The sequence below is a fragment of the Rhinatrema bivittatum genome, chromosome 5, assembly GCF_901001135.1.
Source record: "Rhinatrema bivittatum chromosome 5, aRhiBiv1.1, whole genome shotgun sequence".
NCBI lineage: Eukaryota > Metazoa > Chordata > Amphibia > Gymnophiona > Rhinatrematidae > Rhinatrema > Rhinatrema bivittatum.
In genome coordinates, this window is record NC_042619.1 from 66,387,670 (window position 1) to 66,407,345 (window position 19,676).

The 19,676-nt window shown below is 50.1% G+C and overlaps 1 protein-coding gene across 1 annotated transcript in view; it reads left to right on the plus strand.

The window, feature by feature from the left end:
• The window catches only part of DYNC2H1 (dynein cytoplasmic 2 heavy chain 1), a 1,848,033-nt gene that overhangs the window by 532,078 nt on the left and 1,296,279 nt on the right, over positions 1–19,676 (plus strand). The window contains exon 32 of the mRNA XM_029602426.1: positions 18,898–19,103. Within this exon, the coding sequence (XP_029458286.1) occupies positions 18,898–19,103 (206 nt within the window). The remainder of the gene's footprint in view (positions 1–18,897; positions 19,104–19,676) is intronic.

Here is a 19,676-nt window from a genome sequence, read left to right on the forward strand (position 1 = left end):
TAGACCTCCAGGACGCTTACACGCACATCTCAATCACTCCGTCACATCGCAGATTCCTGCGGTTCCTAGTAGGCCCAAACAGCTTCCAGTATCGAGTGTTGCCATTCAGCCTAGCATCTGTCCCACGAGTCTTCACCAAGGTCTTGTTGTGGTAGCAGTCTATCTCAGGACTCAAAGTGTCCACGTCTACCCCATCTCGACGATTGGTTGATCAGGGCTCCCACTCATCAAACTGTGCTGATGTCCCTGCGACTCACTTTGCATACCCTGATCTCCCTAAGGTTCCTCATAAACTACCCGAAATCCAGGCTTGTTCCATCTCAAACCCTATCGTTCATAGGGGCCGACTTGGACACTTTAAAAGCGAAAGCCTTCCTACCCCAGGATTGGCCTTTTACTCTCGCTTCTCTGGCCCATCAACTGCAGTCTCGGCAACACTCAACAGCATGTCACTTTCTGATCTTACTGGGTCATATGGCCGCCTCGGTGCATGTTACTCTGATGGCCTGTCTTGCCATGAGAGTCATGCAGTGGACTCTAAAATCGCAGTGGATTCGGTCTTCTCAGCCAATGTCCACTATTGTCCACATCACCAATCAGCTCCGCTTATCACTGGCTTGGTGGATAAACCAATCCAATATTCTTCAAGGCCTTCCATTTCAGGTTGCAGAACCTCAAATAACCTTGACAACAGACGCCTCCAACCTCGGCTAGGGTGCACATGTTGCAAATCTGCAAACTCAGGGCATCTGGTCTCCAGAGGAAGCCAAACACCAGATACATTTCCTAGAGCTTTGTGCAATCAGATATGCTCTCAGGGTCTTTCAGGATTACCTCACCAACAAGGTCATCCTGATTCAAACTGACAACCAGGTGGCCACATGGTACATCAACAAGCAAGGGGGAACGGGCTCCTACCTCCTGTGTCAGGAAGCTGCACAGATATGGGCGGAGGCCCTTTCCCACTGGATGTGCGTCAGGGCCACCTACTTGCCGGGAGTGGACAATGTGTTGGCAGACAAGCTGAGTCGCACTTTTCAACCGACCGAGTGGTCCCTCAATCCCACAGTAGCGGACTCAATATTCCAACGCTGGGGTAACCCTCACATAGACCTCTTTGCGTCAATCCACAACTGCAAAGTAGAAAACTTCTACTCTCTCACTCGCAGCCAACACTTGCATCCAGGAGACGCTTTCTCCCTTTCATGGACCAGCGGTCTCCTTTATGCATACCCTCCACTTCCACTCATCTTGAAGACTCTCGTGAAGTTGTGAAAGGACAGGGGTTTGATGATTCTGATAGCCCCTCACTGGCCACGCCAGGTGTGGTTTCCAATACTTCAGGACCTATCAATTCGCAGACATATTCCTCTGGGGAAGGATCCGCTTCTGATCACTCAGAACAATGGATGCCTTCGCCAGCCCAACCTCCAGGCCCTATCTCTGACTGCCTGGATGTTGAAAGGTTAATTCTTCAACCTCTTAAACTTTGAGAGCCGGTTTCCCGTGTCCTGGTAGCTTTTCGAAAGCCTTCCACAAGAAAGTCTCATTGCTATAAATGGAACAGGTTTACGGTATGGTGTACTTCCATGTCCATCGACCCCTTCACTTGTTCCACAGCGAAGTTTCTTCACTATCTCTGGCACCCGTCAGAGTCAGGCCTGAAAACTTCCTCTATCAGGGTGCATGTCAGTGCGGTGGTCGCCTGCCATAAAGGTGTCTGAGATGTCTCCATATCGGTACAACCCCTGGTAACATGCTTTTTGAGGGGCTTTCTGCACCTAAAACCTCCATTGCGCCTTCCGGCCCCCTTCTTGGGACATTAACGTGATCTTGGGGCGGCTCATGAAACTGCTGTTTGAGCCTCTCCAATCCTGTGATCTCTGCTGTCTCACCTGGAAGGTGATTTTTCTTCTGGCGATCACATCCGCTCGCAGAGTTAGTGAGTTACAGGCATTTGTAACCTACCCACCTTACACTAAACTTCTGCATGACAGGGTAGTACTCCCCACTCACCCTAAGTTTTTGCCTAAGGTAGTATCGGAGTTTCATATTAATCAATCCATTATACTATCCACCTTCTTTCCCAGGCCCCATTCAAATCCAGGAGAACAGGCTCTGCATACTCTCGACTGTAAACGTGCTCTAGCCTTCTACCTAGACCGTACAGCTGCCCACAGAAAGTCCACTCAATTGTTTGTCTCTTTTGATACCATCAAATTGGGTAAAACTGTGGGAAAGCAGACCCTTTCTTCCTGGTTAGCTATCAACAGGCAGGCATTCCATTCCAAGACCGTGTCAAAGCACACTCTATTAGGGCCATGGCGACCTCAGTAGCGCAATTCCGCTCGGTGCCACTTACTGACATTTGTAAAACTGCTACCTGGAGCTCTCTCCATACCTTTGCAGCGCATTATTGCTTAGACAAGGCTGGCAGACAAGATTCCATCTTCGGCCAGTCTGTCCTACGCAACTTATTTGCCAATTAATGTACCAACAGCCTTCCACCGACCCATCAGGGTTCAGGATGCCCTTTTTAACCAAATTTTCACCCCAGTTTTTGTGTCTTTGGGTGCGTTTGGTGCTTTGCTCGGGCATCCTCAGCTCAGTACTCACCCATATGTGAGGACTACCATCCTGCTTGTCCTGTGAGAAAGCAGAATTGCTTACCTGTAACAGGTGTTCTCACAGGACAGCAGGATGGTAGTCCTCACGAAACCCGCCCTTCACCCCGCGTTGTTGGGTTCTTTACGTTTCCTTATTTTCGCATGTACTTTTACTATAAGACTAGACTGAAGGGGGACCCCTGCTGGATGCATGGTTGGTGCTATGCTGGGCATGCCCAGTAGGTGCCAGTCAAAGTTCTAGAAACTTTGACAAAAGTTTTCCAAGATTGGGCTCCATCCTGCTGATGTCACCCTTATGTGAGGACTAACATCCTGCTGTCCTGTGAAAACATCTGTTACAGGTAAGCAACTCTGCTTTCCCATGATGTCTGTTGGTGTCCAAGTTGCGCACAGATGACCCCTAAAGGCCGGAGCGCCCAACTGGAGAAGATGGAGCACTTGTTTGGCTCCAAGCGCTCGTCTCCATCGACCCCAGGTAAAGGTGCGCCGAGTCGAGGGGGCCCATCTTCCTTGGACCCCTCTCCAATAATGCCTCAGAAGGATAAAGGAGCGGGTGACCGTCCGTCACTGACGTCGATCCATTCCAAAACCTCTGCATCATTGTCCTCTGCGCCGGAGAAGGACTGGACTGAGCACAGAAGGAAACTTCGCCATCGGCACCGACGTGCATTGCCGTCTGGTGTCCGCATTGATACCGAAGCGGCATCAGCTTCCACCGAGCTGCCTCCAAAGAGGGCCCAGGAAGACGAGCACCCGTCCTCCTCTGGAACCGGGACGCCGAAGCTTTCCCCACCGATACCGGTGCCGGGCACCAAGCCTCTACGTACACCTGTGGACACGCCGGTTTTTACGACTGTCGCTGCCCAGCGTCTCCACTCCGCCCTCCTTACCTCTTTGGCGACTCCTCCCGCGATTGATGGATGTCTGCCTTCCGTCCTCTCTGGCGTCCCCGGTCCGGCTTGGGCACTGCATCCCTCCATGTTGTTCAACTGCCATAGGGCATGTGCGCTGCACGGCCCTGCTTCTTATTCTTTGTTTGGCGCGAACCTCAGGGGCGTCCCCCTGTGATGATGTCACTCATCCCGGATACAAAAGCCTACTCTGTTTGCTAGCTATTCGAGTTAGCAAGGGGGTGATGGGACTCTTTACGGATGGGATTCGCTCTCCGTACCTAGCTACTCTGCCTCTCCTTAATTGGACTTACTCTATCGGGGTATCCGCTCCTCAGGGGCCTCTCTCTTTTGTTTCAGGTCGCTGTCTGGAGCCGGTACTTGCTCCTCAAGGGCCCATGTTCCTGGACTCGCTGCCTGAGCTCACTTCTGCTTGGAAGAAACCGCTGCCTACACCATCAGTGAGTTGCCATCTGTATTCTCTCAGAGCTGTTTCCTGGAACCAGGTACTCGCTCCTCGAGGGCCTGCCTCTATTCCAGCTTCTGTGTTACCTTCCGGGAGAAACCGCTGTGTGAGTAATCAACCAACGAGGCTCTATACCAGAACCCTGTGTATTCTCCACTGTACTCACTATCTCAGTTTCTCTCCACTACAGCCCAGCCTGGCTTCATCTGTACTCACTACTGCCACATCTGGTGGCTTCTCAACTCTGTTTAATAAAAAATAATTCTGTGTTGTGTGTCCTAAAGCTGAGCCTGACCTGTGGCCCCTCACGGGACTTCCCCCCCGTGGGCGTGGTCATCTGCCACAGTGTCCAAGGGTCCACCCAAAACCTTAAAACAATAACACCGGTGAAGCTTAGCCTGCCTCCTACCCCAGGCGCCGTGCCATCCACATCAGCCTTTTGGGAGGAATTGGACCGGATGGTCGAAGAGGCAGTGCTGAATGCACTTTAGGGCTTCCAGTCACCACCGGCACCGGCTCCCATGCTACTGCCAGAACCAGTGCTTTTGATGCTGGCTCCGCTCCTCAAGCGTTTAGACACCCTCATCGGTGCCTTGCCATCGATACCCATTCCATCGGGTACCTTGCCACCGAGCCAACTACCAATACCTGCCCTGGTCTCAATACCGATTCCGGGATCTTCGGAAGAGTAAGATTTGGGCCCTTGCCCATCTCCTCTACAGGAACCACCGGTGCCAGTGCCAGGGACATCAGGTCTCCCAGTGCATCGGCATCCATCATTGGCACCAGTGCCATCGGTGCCGGTTCCGCCGGCTTCAATACCAGTGCCTCCTATTTTGGCGCCTCACCATCCATTGGTGCCGCCTTCCCACCCTGTTGAATTTGGGTTTCTTCCTCCATCTGGAGGTCTGGTGGGTGAAGGAGAGCCTCCCTTTGACCCATGGGATGATGCTTCTGAGGAGCTTCTTTCCGAATCTTCACTCCCGGAGGAAAGGCGCCGCTCCCCTCTAGAAGACTTCTCCTTCGCTACCTTCATTAAGGAGATGTCTGACACTATCCCATTCCAACTGGAAATGGTGGAGGACGCTAGGCACAAAATGTTGGAAGTCCTACAATTTGTAGATGCTGCAAAGGAAGTAATGGCAATCCCTGTGCACGAGGTTCTTTTAGACCTCTTGCACTGCATCTGGGAGCACCCAGGAACTGTACCTTCAGTTAATAGAAAGTCCTAATCTACATACCTGGTACAGCAAGCCCCAGGATTTCAAAAAAGCCAATTACCCCTTCAATCAGTAGTGGTAGAATAAGCTCAAAAAGAAGCCAAAAGGTCCCGCCCTCATTCCTCTGCCCCACTTGGAAAGGAGCAAAAGATGTTGGACACCTTAGGCCACAGGGTGTTCCAAGGGTCAGTGTTAACAGCTCGTATAGCGGCCTATCAACTTTACATGACCCAATATAATAGGAATCTCTGGAAGCAAGTCCAGGAATTCTTGGAGACCCTGCCTGAACAATTCCAGGAGGGCTTGACCTCCATCTTGCAAAAGGATTAGAGGCTGGAAAGAATGAGGTCAGTGCAGCCTGCGATGCTTTTGAGACAGCATCTAGAGCCCCAGCAGCTGGAATTAGTGCCAGGTGCTGGGCTTGGCTTAAAGCCCTTGACCTCCGCCCAGAGGTGCAAGACAAATTGGCTGATCTTCCCTGCATAGGACACAATTTGTTTGGGGATAAAATCCAAGAAGCAGTGGCGCAGCTCAAAGATCATCATGAAACCTTGTGCCAACTGTCCACTGCCACCTTGGATGCCCCTACTGCAGCCCGAAGGGGCCTGTGAAGGGACACCAGAAAACAAATTTATAGGCCATGGAGGGACTACCCTCCTGCATCCCGTGCTGGGGCAGCCCGGCCATCTCATGGAGGCCAACCTCGTCAGCACAGAACTCCTAGAACGCAGCCAGCTCCCCAGGCTGGGCCTGCAGCTGGGTTTTGACTCCTATCTAGAGAGCAGAAGTCACCTTGTACCCCCCCAACCAGTTTACTGGTGGGAGGCCTCCTGTGTCACTTCGCCAACAAATGGCACTCAGTCTCCACTGACCGATGGGTTCTGTCTATTATAATCCACGGTTATCATCTCAGTTTCATTACTGTGCTCCCAGACTCCATTCCGGCGTGGCGTCTCAGCAGTCACACAGTACTCCTCGAGGCAGAGCTCTCTACCCTACTGCAGTCCAGAGCCGTAGAACCGGTTTCCCGGACGCGGCAGGGAAGAGGGTTCTACTCTCAGTACTTTCTAATCCCGAAAAAGACCGGCGGCCTACATCCTATCATGGACCTCCGAGCCTTAAACAAATTCCTCCGCAAGGAGCGTTTCAGAATGGTTTCCTTGGGCACCAGCTCCCGCTTCTACAACAAGGAGATTGAGTCTTTTCTCTAGATCTTCAAGACGCTTAGGCCCATATAGCAATCTTTCCTCCTCATCGCAAATACCTGCGATTTGTAGTGGGACACAGACACTTTCAGTACAGGGTACTGCCAGTCGGCCTTGCCTCAGTACCCCGAGTGTTCACAAAGTGTCTGTCAGTCATGGCAGCACAGTTGAGAAGCGAAAGCGTCCATGTCTACCCATATCTGGACGATTGGCTCCTCAGAAGCCGATCCAGAGAAGGAGTGCTCCACTCCCTCCATCTCACCATACAGCTGCTTCAATCGCTGGGGTTTCTGATAAATTACTTGAAATCCCATCTGACTTGAACACCACCATGGCCAAAGCGTTCCTCCCCAGAGAATGAACAAAGACACTATCCAGCATGGCCAGTGCAATCCGATGTCGTCAAACATCCTCTGCTTGTCTGCTCCTCATCTTGCTGGGAATATGGCATCAACAGTCCACGTCACCCCAATGGCTCGTCTTGCCATGAGAATAACGCAGTGGACCCTGAGATCCCAGTGGTCCCAAGCCACTCAACAACTCTCAGAGGTCGTCCAGATAACCAGCCAGCTTTGACAATCCCTGGCTTGGTGGACATGGGAGTCCAATTTATGCAAGGGACTACCCTTCCAACCACCAGAACCTCAAATGGCGTTGACCACGGATGCCCAGCCTGGGCTGGGGAGCCCATTTCGGCAGACTTCAAGCACATGGAGTGTGGACCAAGGCCGAGGCGGACCACCAGATCAATTTCCTGGAACTCCGGGCAATACGGTATGCCCTCTTCGCATTCCTGGATTGCCTATCCAACAAGGTAGTCTTAATTCAGACAGACAACCAGGTAGACATGTGGTATCTAAACAAACAGGGGTGCACGGGCTTTTACCTGCTCTGCCAAGAGGCAGCGCAGATCTGGGTCTGGGCTCTGTCGCATTCCATGTCACTGCGAGCCACCTACCTGGCAGGCACAAAGAATGTGATGGCAGACCATCTCAGCCAGACTTTCCATCCACACGAGTGGTCCCTGGATCACTCTGTCACAAACAGAAACTTCCATCAGTGGGGTCAGCCAGACATTGACCTTTTTGCATCCTTTCACAATGGCAAAGTGGACCGATTCTGCTCTCTGCACAGCAGCCACAAGACACCAACTATGGATGTGTTCACCCACTCATGGAGTACTGGTCTGCTGTATGCGTACCCTCCTATTCCGCTCATCAGCAAAACTCTTGTGAAGTTATGTCAGGACCCGGGCTCAATGATCCTCATAGCCCCATATTGGCCGCGCCAAGTCTGGTTTCCCATTCTTTGCGACCTCTCTGTCCAGCAGCCTCTTCACCTGGTCATGGCACCAAATCTCATAACATAGGACCAGGGCAAATTACACCATCCGAACCTCCAGTCTCTGTCTCTGACAGCCTGGATGTTAAAAGGTTGATATTACAATCCCTTGACCTTTCTACTGATGTCTCCCAGGTCCTCGTAGCTTCACAAAGCCTTCTACTCGGAAGTCTTACCGGTCAAAGTGGAAGAGATTCTCCTTGTGGTGCATGCAAAAAGGTCTAGATCCCTTCTCCTGCCCCATGGAGAGGCTCCTGGACTACCTCTGGTATCTCTCAGAATGGGAAGCAGAGGCCAGCTGGAACTTCGCCACTACCAGCCCTCGTTCCCCACTGGTTGAGCCCTTGGGTACCGGCACCAGCTGGTCTTATGTGGGCCTCTGAGTGGATGATCCCAGTGAGTAGGTGAGAGAGCACGGTAGCAACCAGGAGAGAGAGAGGCCAGAGGCCTGACGCCAAGGGCGGCACCTATCCAGTCCAGTAGCCCAGGCTGGGCGGAGAGTGTGGCTGGGCCTGGCCCGGCCCAGGAGAACAGAGACAGGTTGCAGCAAGTGAGGTCAGGTCCGATCCAAGGGTCAGAGGCAGGCAGCAGTAAGCGAGGTCAGGTCTGGACCAAGGAGTCAGAAGCAGGCAGCGGTAAGTGAAGTCTGGTCCGGTCTAAGGTCAGAAACGTTGCAGGAACAGAAAACTGGAATAGCAACTACAGGAATTCGAGCAAGCGAGAGCAATGAGACCCATTGTGAAGGCAAGCTCTGAGTGTCCAGACTTGCTTTGTATACCAGGGACATGCAACGTCATCACTGGGGGCCGCGGGCAGGTTTCCTGCCACGGTCCCTTTAAATCTGGGTCAGTGGTGTGTGTGCTCGTCTAGGGGCAGGAACTAGGCAAGGCGGCATGGTGTCGCTCCTTTGCTGCGGCTGAGATGCGGCTCTCGCGGAGGTCTAGGCAGCGGTATCCCTCCGCCACAGAGGAGCTGAGGGACAAGCTGGAGTCGAGATGGAGACTGGGAAGTGGCAGGACCGCGATGGGATCCAGCAGGCGCCACCGGGACGCGGAAGGCCACGGCCTGGTCCTGGCGCTGAGAGGTGATGACAGGCCTCTAGGGACCGGAAATTGTAACAGTATCCCCCCTTACAGCCCCTCACGGGGGGTGCCGGCATGAAGTGTGTGGAATTATCTCAAGAGTTCTATGTCCAGAATGTTTGAAACTGGATCCCACGAATTCTCTTCAGGGCCATAACCCTCCCAGGAGAGAAGGTACTCCCATCTTCGTCCCTTCTTCCTGACGTCGAGGACCTCACGCACCTGGTAGTAGGGTCCGGTTCAGAGGACAGCAGAGGAGGTTTGGGAGGTTTGCAATGAAAGGATCAGCGGTTTGAGTAGAGAAACGTGGAATGTGTTGTTGATGCGCAAGGAGCGCAGAAGACGGAGCTGGTAGGTGACTGGTCGTACGCCAGGCGTTGCGACAGCAGTCTGAGGTGTATGTGGCATGTGCTCAGCCACACTTTATCTCCTGGGTGGAAGATGGGTGCTGGTCTGCGGTGAGTGTCTTTGGCCCTTTTGGTGCGGTTGGCGGCTTCCTGGAGCATCTTGGTTTTACCAACCCAGACCGCATGTAGACCTTGGGCAGTTGCTTGGGCCGCAGGAGAGGAGACAGATAGTCGTATGGGCAGTTGAGGTTGTGGCTGATGGCAGTAAACAATGGAGAACGGACAGGCTCCAGTGGATTCACAGACGTGGGAATTGTGTGAAAATTCCGCCCAGGTTAGCAGTTGCGCCCAATTGTTCTGTCACTCGTTGGAGTAGGCCCTCAGGAAGGTCTTCAGGGAACGATTGGTGCACTCCGCCTGCCCATTTGCTTGAGGATGGTAAGCGGTGGTGAGACATAACTTGACATAAGAACATAAGAAATTGCCATGCTGAATCAGACCAAGGGTCCATCAAGCCCAGCATCCTGTTTCCAACAGAGGCCAAACCAGGCCACAAGAACCTGGCAATTACCCAAACACTAAGAAGATCCCATGCCACTAATGCAATTAATAGCAGTGGCTATTCCCTAAGTAAATTTGATTAATAGTGTTATGCTCAGGCTTGTGGACCCTTGGCCGACGAGAGGATGGTATACCTTTCGGAGGGTCTGTAGACTCTCTCGTCAGGTGGCGAGGCAGAACAGGAGGGAGGACCAGCTGACCCTTGGCACTGGAGACTGAGGTGAACACGGAGACGATGAAGAGACGAGATAAGGCGCTGTGTCTTCACCACTGGTGGTCTGCGATTCCCCCGGGAGGAGCTCGTAGGGAGCTGACCGCTGGGACTTAGGTGGACCTAGGGAGGTCAGGGCAACGGTGCAAAGGCCAACTGGAGCTTCGCCCTGGAAGCCCGCGGTCCCCCCAGGAGGAGCCCGTAGGGACCCGGGCCACTGGGACTTAGGTGGGCCCTTGGAGACGGAGTCTTGAAGGAGTCCTAGGTCGAGTGCCAGAGGGTCGTCGCTCACAAGTCCGAAGTCATGCACCAGAGAATCACCACTTGCCAATCCGAAGTCAGGAACCAGAGAATCATTGTAAGCCAGTCCGAAGTCAGGAACCAGGAACACCAAGACGGAACAGGATCCAAAGCTCAAGGACTCACCGAAGCAAGCAGACTGGACAGCGCTGGAGGATGTTGCCAAGTCACTGGATGAGCAGAGGAAGCTGCCTTTTATACTTCCTCTGCCCTGACTGATAGAGAACAGGTGAGGCCATTTAAAGGGATGGGGCCCTTTAATTCTGTGGAGGGGGCATGGCCTCGTGCTTAAGCATGGCGGTGGCCATTTTGGATTTCCCCTGCGGAGGGGAGACGCCGCTGGGGGGAAGCAGGACGGCTTCCCCTGCAACGGGCAGCGCCGGAGGCCGCGCGGGCGCGATGGCCCGAATCGGAGCCCTCCCCTGGGGCTCCCGTGGCGCCGCGAATCAGGTAGGGGGCCGCGGTCGTGGGGCGCCACGGCCGTGGAGCACAACAAATAGCCGTTAATGGACTTCTCCTCCAAGAACTTATCCAAACCTTTTTTGAACTCAGCTACACTAACTGCACTAACCACATCATCTGGCAACAAATTCCAGAGCTTTATTTTGCATTGAGTGAAAAAGAATTTTCTCCGATTAGTCTTAAATGTGCTACTTGCTAACTTCATGGAATGCCCCCTAGTGCTTCTATTATTCGAAAGTGTAAATAACCAATTCACATCTACTCGTTCATGACTTCTCATGATCTTAAAGACCTCTATCATATTCCCCCTCAGCTGTCTGTTCTCCAAGCTGAACAGCCCTAACCTCTTCAGCCTTTCCTCATAGGGGAGTTGTTCCATCCCCTTTATCATTTTGGTTGCCCTTCTCTGTACCTTCTCCATCACAACTATATCTTTTTTGAGATGCAGCAACCAGAATTGTTCACAGTATTCCAGGTGTGGTCTCACCATGGAGCGAAATAGAGGCATTATGATATTTTCCGTTTTATTAATCATTCCCTTCCTAATAATTCCAACATTCTGTTTGCTTTTTTGACTGCTGCAGCCCACTGAACTGATGATTTTAAAGTATTATCCACTATGATGCCTAGATCTTTTTCCTGGGTGGTAGCTCCTAATATGGAACCTAACATCGTGTAACTACAGCAAGGGTTATTTTTCCCTATATGCAACACCTTACACTTGTCCACATTAAATTTCATCTGCCATTTGGATGCCCAGTCTTCCAGTCTTGCAAGGTCCTCCTGTAATTTATCACAATCCACTTGTGATTTAACTACTCTGAATAATTTTGTATCATCTGCAAATTTGATAACCTCACTCATCGTATTCCTTTCCAGATCATATATATATATATATATATTGAAAAGCACCGGTCCAAGTACAGATCCCTGAGGCACTCCACTGTTTACCCTTTTCCACTGAGAAAATTGACCATTTAATCCTACTCTCTGTTTCTTGTCTTTTAAACAGTTTGTAATCCACGAAAGGACATTGCCTCCTATCCCATGACTTTTTAGTTTTCTTAGAAGCCTCTCATGAGGGACTTTGTCAGACGCCTTCTGAAAATCCAAATACACTACATTTACCGGTTCACCTTTATCCACATGTTTATTAACAACTTCAAAAAAATGAATCAGATTTGTTAGGCAAGACTTCCCTTGGGTAAATCCATGTTGACTGTGTTCCATTAAACCATGTCTTTCTATATGCTCTACGATTTTGATCTTGAGAATAGTTTCCACTATTTTTCCCGGCACTGAAGTCAGGCTCACTGGTCTATAGTTACCCGGATTGCCCCTGGAGCCTTTTTTAAATATTGGCCTTACAATGGCCACCCTCCAGTCTTCAGGTACAATGGATGATTTTAATGATAGGTTACAAATTTTAACTAGTAGATCAGAAACGTCATGCATACCATCTGGTCCAGGTGATTTGCTACTCTTTAGTTTTTCAATCTGGCCTACTACATCTTCCAGGTTCACAGTGATTTCGTTCAGTTCGTCTGACTCATCACCCCTGAAAACCATCTCCGGAATTGGTATCTCCCCAACAACCTCATCAGTAATCACGGAAGCAAAGAATTCAATTAGTCTTTCTGCAATGGCCTTATCTTCCCTAAGAGCCCCTTTAACCCCTCTGTCATCTAATGGTCCAGCTGACTCCCTCACAGGTTTCTTGCTTCGGATATATTTAAAAAAGTTTTTATTATGAGTTTTTGCCTCTATGGCCAACTTCAATTCAAATTCTGTCTTTGCTTGTCTTATCAATGTTTTACACTTAACTTGACAATGCTTGTGGTTTATCCTATTTTCTTCAGATGGATCCTTCTTCCAATTTTTGAAGGATGTTTTTTTGGCTAAAATAGCCGCTTTCACCTCACCTTTTAACCATGACGGTAATCGTTTTGCCTTCCTTCCACCTTTCTTAATGTGTGGAATACCTATGTACTGCACCTCTATGATTGTATTTTTAAACAATGTCCATGCCTGTTGAACACTTTTAACCTTTGCAGCTGCACCTTTCAGTTTTTTTCTAACTATTTTCCTCATTTTATCAAAGTTTCCCTTTTGAAAGTTTAGTGTTAGAGCTGCAGATTTACTTATTGTCCCCCTTCTAGTTATTAGTTTAATTTTGATCATGTTATGATCACTGTTGCCAAGTGGTCCCACCACCATTACCTCTCTCACCAAATCCTGTGTTCCACTAAGAATTAAATCTAAAATAGCTCCTTCTCTTGTTGGTTCCTGAATCAATTGCTCCATGAAGCAGTCATTTATTACATCCAGGAACTTTATGTCTCTAGCAAGTCCTGAAGTTACATTTACCCAGTCAATATTGGGGTAATTGAAATCTCCCATTATTATTGCACTGCCAAATTGGTTAGCTTCCCTGATTTCTCTAAGCATTTCATCATCTGTCTGACCATTTTGTCCAGGTGGACGGTAGTATACTCCTATCACTATACTCTTATCCCGAACTTATGGCAGAGGGCTCTCCAGTACTGGGCTGTGAACTGGGGCCTGTGGTCGTAGGTGATGTACTTGGGCAGACTCTGTAGCCAGAAGACGTGGATGAAAAAAAGGCGAGCCAGATCAGGAGCAGATTGCAGGGCAGGCAGAGGAACGAAGTGGGCCATTTTTGAAAAGTGGTCCATAATTACGCATATCGTGGTATGGCCGTCAGACTTCGGGAGATCCACCAAAGTCCATGGATACATAAACCCACAGAGCTTTTGGAGCCGGTAAGGGTTGAAGGAGTCCCCATGGGCGGCCCACGGGCGATTTCTGTTGGGCGCGTGTGGCACAGGAGTTCACGTAGGCACGGGCATCCTGGATCATGTTTGGCCACCAGTAATACCGTTGAAACAGGTTTAAGGTTCAGGCCTGTCTGCGGTGCCCGGCGAGTCGGGAATCGAGGGCCCATTGGAAGAGCTTTTCGCGGAGTCGATGGGGAACCACCATCTTTCCTACGGGAATCAGAGTGGAGGCGAGCAGGTGGATTCCAGCAGGGTCGATGATATGCTGAGAAGTGTCGGGTGCGTCTTCTGGCTCGAAAGAATGTGACAGCGCGTCTGCTTGTGGATTCTTTTCTCCTGGGAGGTATCTTACTTCAAAGTCGAAGCGAGAAAAGAAGAACGACCAACGGATTGTCTGGCATTGAGGCGCTGGGCCTGCTTGAAGTGCTCGAGGTTCTTGTGGTCAATGTAGACAATGAACTGGTGTTGCGCTCCCTCGAGCCAGGGACGCCATTCTTCCAGGGCCAGCTTGATGTCAAGCAAGTCGCGATCGCCGACTCCGTAGTTACTGTCAGTGGGAGAAAACTTGTGGGAATAAAATGAGTACGGATGGAGTTTGCCCTTGGGAGAGCACTGGTTGAGGATGGCGCCAACTGTCACCGAGGAGGTATTGACCTCGGCGAAGAACTTTCGGTTGAGGTCTGGGTGTTGCAGAAACGGTCGCTTAAGAAAAGCCTCCTTGAGTGTCTGAAAGACCGAGATTGCCTCTGAAGTACAGTTCCTTGGACCCACGCCCTTCTTGGTGAGGGCTGTGAGGGGCACCGCAATGACAGAGTAGTGGGCCATGAACTGGCAGTAGTAGTTAGTGAACCCCAAGAAGTGTTGGAGGGCTGAGACTAATTTCGCATGGACTGGAGCTTGTCGGGATCCATCGCAAAGCCCTCTCTGGACACTATGCAGCCAAGGAGGGGAAGGTTCAGTTTTTCGAATATGCATTTATCCAGCTTGGCGCATAGGTGATGATTCCAGAGACGTTGAAGAACCTGGCGTACATCCTCGCGGTGCGTCTGCAGGTCCCGGGAGTAAATCAGGATGTCGTCCAGGTAAACTAGTACTTTGGAGTAGAGCAGGTCCCGGAATATTTCATTCATCATTCGTTGGAAGACCCCTGGGGCATTGCAAAGGCCGAAGGGCATTACGAGATACTCATAATGCCCATCTCTAGTATTGAAGGCGGTCTTCCAGACATCCGCGGGCTGGATCCGTACCAGGTTCTAGGCGCCCATTAAGTCGAGTTTGGAGAAGATGGTGGCCCTTTGCAAACGATCGAAGAGCTCGTTGATTAGGGGTAGTAGATATTTGTCTTTGCAGGTGATGGCGTTAAGACCCCTGAAATCGATATAGGGGCGCAGGGATCCATCTTTCTTAGTCACAAAGAAAAAACCCGCCCCCACAGGTGACGAGGGAAGCCTGATGAGCACTTTTGCCAAGTTCTGCTTGATGTAATCTGACATCGCCTGGGTCTCAGGAATGGAAAGCGGATAGCCCCTACCTCGAGGGGGCAAGGTCCCGGGCAGGAGTTCTATGGCACAGTCAAATTTCCTCAAGGGTGGTAGAATGTCAGCCTTTTGTTTGGAGAAGACGTCGGCATAGTCGAAGTAGAGTGCAGGTATCCCAGGGGTTGCAATGGCAAAGGAGAGGGACCGAGAAGCCTCCTCGGATGCGACAAGCTGCAAACAGGATTTCTGGCACTGAGGATCCCACTCCGAAAGCTATAAGGTGGCCCAGTCGGATTGGGGAGAGTGGGGTTGGAGCCACGGCAGCCCAGGGCCTTTTCCAGATGGACTTTTTCAGAACATAATATTCGATCTCTTTGTGGTGAAGGGCGCCGATCTACAGTTGGGTGGGTACCGTGACCTGGGTTATCCTCCCTGGCAGAGGATCACTGTGTATGGAGGCGATGGAGAGTGGTACCTCGAGCATCCTGATGGGGATTTGAAGGTGATGTACCAGGTTTTCCCACAGGAAGTTCCCACCAGTTCCAGAGTCAACCATGGCTAGTGTAGGAGAGGAGCGGGAACTGCAAGAGAGCTTGGCTGGAAGTGACAGCTGAATGGCCGGATTGGCTGTGACTAGGGTTAGGGCCCCTGCTGGCCCTAGGCTGGGGAGTTTCCTAGACGGACTTGGCATTAGGTCAGATGGTGCCCCTCAGCCCCGCAATACAGTCAGAGCCCCGACTGACTCCTGCAAAGGTGCTATTTGTGGGATAATTTGCCTCAACCCAGCTGCATGGGCTCTTCGGAAGTCTGAGGTTTAGAAGCCTCCGGCAGGGACCCTTCTCTGGTGGAGCCCAGTGGAGACGTTTCTGGAGGAGGCTGATGGATGGGCTGCAGCTCACAGTTTTGTTTTTGGGCCCGACGATCGATACAGCCGACTAGGTCGATCAGCCCCTTCAGGGAGATGGGCAACTCGCGGGCGGGGATTACGTCTTTTAGTGGGGCGGATAGACTATCCAGAAAGATGGGGCGAAGGCAGTCTTCTTGCCAAGCCAGCTCGGAGGCCAATGTATGGAACTCTTATCACATAGTCTCGGAGAGGTCGTCGATCCTGGCAGAGATGCAGAAGATCGTAGCTGGCGTTCACAGTCCTCCCTGGGTCATCGTAGGTTTTCCGGAATTCAGCAATGAAGTGAGGCAAGTCTTGGAGGAGGGCATCAGAGCGCTCCCAGAGTGGTGAGGCCCAGGATAGGGCCCTGCCTTCGAGTTGTGAGAGGATGAAGGTAGTCTTTGTCATGGCATCTGGGAAAGCGGCGGCTTGGAGCATGAAGTGCATGTAGCATTGGTTAATGAATCCTCTGCATTGTGTGGGGTCTCAGTTGAAGCGAGGCAGGGCTTGGAGCGAAAGATGAGACCTCGGAGGAGATGGCTTCACTGGGATGCTGGGAGCCGAGGGTGGCGCAGCAGGACCATGACCGGTGTCGAGACAAGCATTGAGCCGCTCAATGGAAGATGCCAGAGCCTCAAGGTTCTGCAGTTGTTGCTGGATCTTGAGTGCAAGGCCTGGAATGGCCTGTAAGGCAGATGCCTCAGTCGGGTCCATTGCCTTGGCAACCTGTTGCATCTATAGACCCTTGGTGGTGTTGGCGCCAGCTGTGGGGGAAACCCCCACAGGTCCCCACTGTCGGGTGGCGAGGCTGAATGGGAAGCAGAGGTCAGTTGGAGCTTCGCCACTACCAGCCCGCGTTCCCAGCTGGTTGAGCCCTTGGGTACCGGGACCAGCTGGACTTAGCTGGGCCTCTGCATGGATAATCCCAGTGAGTAGGTGAGAGAGCATGGTGGCAAGCAGGAGAGAGAGAGGCCAGAGGCCTGACGCCAAGGGCAGCACTGATCCAGTTCAGTAGCCCAGGCTGGGCGGAGAGCGTCGCTGGGCCTGGTCCAGGAGAAGCAGGCTGCAGCAAGCAAGGTCAGGTCCAGCCCAAGGGTCAGAGGCAGGCAGCAGTAAGCGAGGTCAGGTCCGGTCCAATGGTCAGAGGCAGGCAGCGGTAAGCGAGGTCAGGTTTGGTTCCAAGGTCAGAGGCAGGCAGTGGTAAGTGAGGTCAGGTCCTGTCCAAAGGTCAGAGGCAGGCAGCGGTAAGCGAAGTCTGGTCTGGTCCAAAGTCAGAAACAGGTAGCAGGAACAGAACTGGAACAGCAACTGCAGGAACTCGAGCAAGTGAGAGTGAGGAGACCCGTTGCCAAGGCAAGCTCTGAGTGTCCGGGCTTGCCTTATATACCTGGGATATGCGACATCATCACTGGGTGCCGCGGGAAGGTTTCCCACCATGGCCCCTTTAAATCTGGGTCAGCGGCGCGCAAGTGCGCCTAGGGGCAGGGACCAGACGAAGCGGCATGGCATCGCTTCCTTGCCACGGCTGGGAGGCGGCCCATGCAGAGGGGTGAGGTGGCGGCATCCCTCCACCGCGGAGGAGCTGAGGGGCAGGCTGGAGCCGAGCCAGGAAGCGGCAGGACCGCGATTGGATCCAGTGGGTGCCGCTGGGTTGCTAAAGGCTGCGGCTGGGCCTGGCGCCGAGAGGTGAGGATGGGCCTCCTGGGACCGGGAATTGTAACATTTATTAGATACTTTGGCAGAACAGATTCTGTTTACTGAAGATATTTATTTATTTATTTAACACTTTTCTATACCGACCTTCATGGTAGAGACCATATCAGATCGGTTTACATCGAATTGGGGAACTGAACCAAGAACAGTAACCAAAAACAATAGGTTGAACATGAAAAACAAAGTTACATTTAACAGGGAAATTAAACTTGGAAGCATAGACTGCTGGAAGGAAGGAAAGGCTTGAGACAGAAGAGAAATTATTAGTATAAACAAAGCTGAGTCAGGGTTTTATAGTGGAATGATGAATCCAGGCCTTAGTTAGCTATATTATTGATGTCATGTTTTGGGAACATTATGATGACAGAATTAAGAAACTGGATTCTTTATTTGACCCGCTTCAAATTATCCAAAGATGATGATGTACATGAAGTTTTGACACCAATGCAAAATTCTGGCGCGTTATGTTTTAGTTCAGTGGCGCACCATATAGCAGTACGATAAGCAAGATTTGACCAATAAGATGAATATGGTGTTCTCTGTTGTAAACTCAGGGGCAGTTTTGATTAGCCCACGGGCACTTTTATCCTGTATATATTGAAAGTGGTTGACTAGTTTGCATCTGTTGTTTGTGTGGGCTGCCAGGGGACTGGTGGGGGAGAGAAGAGAGTGGGTAAAATAGCTTGCATGTATTTAAAAGTAGAATGGCGCACTGTTTTACTCCAGTTACCTAAACATGCCCTTGGGAAAACCTCTTTTTAATTTTGTTAAAAGTGTGCATGCTGTGGAAGCCCGCATGTACTTTTAACCAGGTAGAGAGGGCAATTTACCTGGGTGTTTGGCTTTGAAAATTGTACTCCGTGTGGTCCTTAAATCTTATTTGAGCCTCTTTCATCTGTCACATTTTTCTTTAGAAATCTGTTTTTGATCCTTCCATGCATATTGGGAAAATTCTGTTAATGATCCTGTCTTGTCACTCTAAAATCCAGATGTTCGCTATCCTCTTAAATCTATCCAGACATTACAAGAAACAGTTGTAACTTTTATCACATATAGGAGTTTCATGAGCAGCCTCATCCAGAAGCTCCTTTCTGATGTGCATTCTTTGAGCATTTGCTTCATTTTGCTTTTCTCCAGCTTCCTGCTGTGAATATTCCCCTCTGAGGAGAGGTTTCTGATGTGTTCCCTGGAAGCAGTCCATTAGTATCATAATCTATCATGGGTCTTGACTTTATTAAAGAGATAGTGATTATTCTATAATCATCAGGGTTATATTTTCTTCACTTTTTAACATGTAAATATCTTTACAGATTCTGGAATACTTGAACTGAAGCTTAAAGCTCTGATTCTTGATGTTATTCATAATATTGATGTAGTGAAACAATTAAATAAAGCTCAGATTCATAGTACTGAAGACTGGGTTTGGAAGAAACAAGTTCGATTCTACATGAAACAGGACCAGAAATGTTACATTCAGATGGTGGATGCAGAGCTTCGGTACACCTATGAATATCAGGTATTTATTTGTAGCTTTTAGGCATGTTTGATAATGTGTGAAAGTGCCTGAAGGTTTTGGTAGTATGCCTATCTTTCTGTTATCCATAGTTGTGATTGTACTGCTTTTACTTCTACAAATTTGTATCAGTTTTGGTAAGATAGGCTAGTAAGAAAGTGGGAAACCAAATGAAACTATTCAGTTCAGAAAAATATCTTAAAATGATTACAGGGCATTATTTTGGGATACCAACAAAGAAGTAAAGTATTTATTTTATTTGCATGCTCATATAAAAATATAAACAACTGTTGTGGCCCATGATTAGATAACATCTTACACTAATGAGGCTGAAAAATCAAATGATTTAAGCTACTCTAATGATGGTTTTATACTAACCACTATATTTTAGTTATGTTGCTCTAGTGAAAAAAGATAAATGCTTTGTATAGGATTATTAAATGTTTGCATTCATTTTAGAATCTGTTTATATTTGTGATTTCTAAAATGATTATATATATATTTATTTTTTGTATATATAGAGTAGTAGATATTCTGGTCTTTATAACTCATTGCTGTTCAAGGCTGCTTACACCC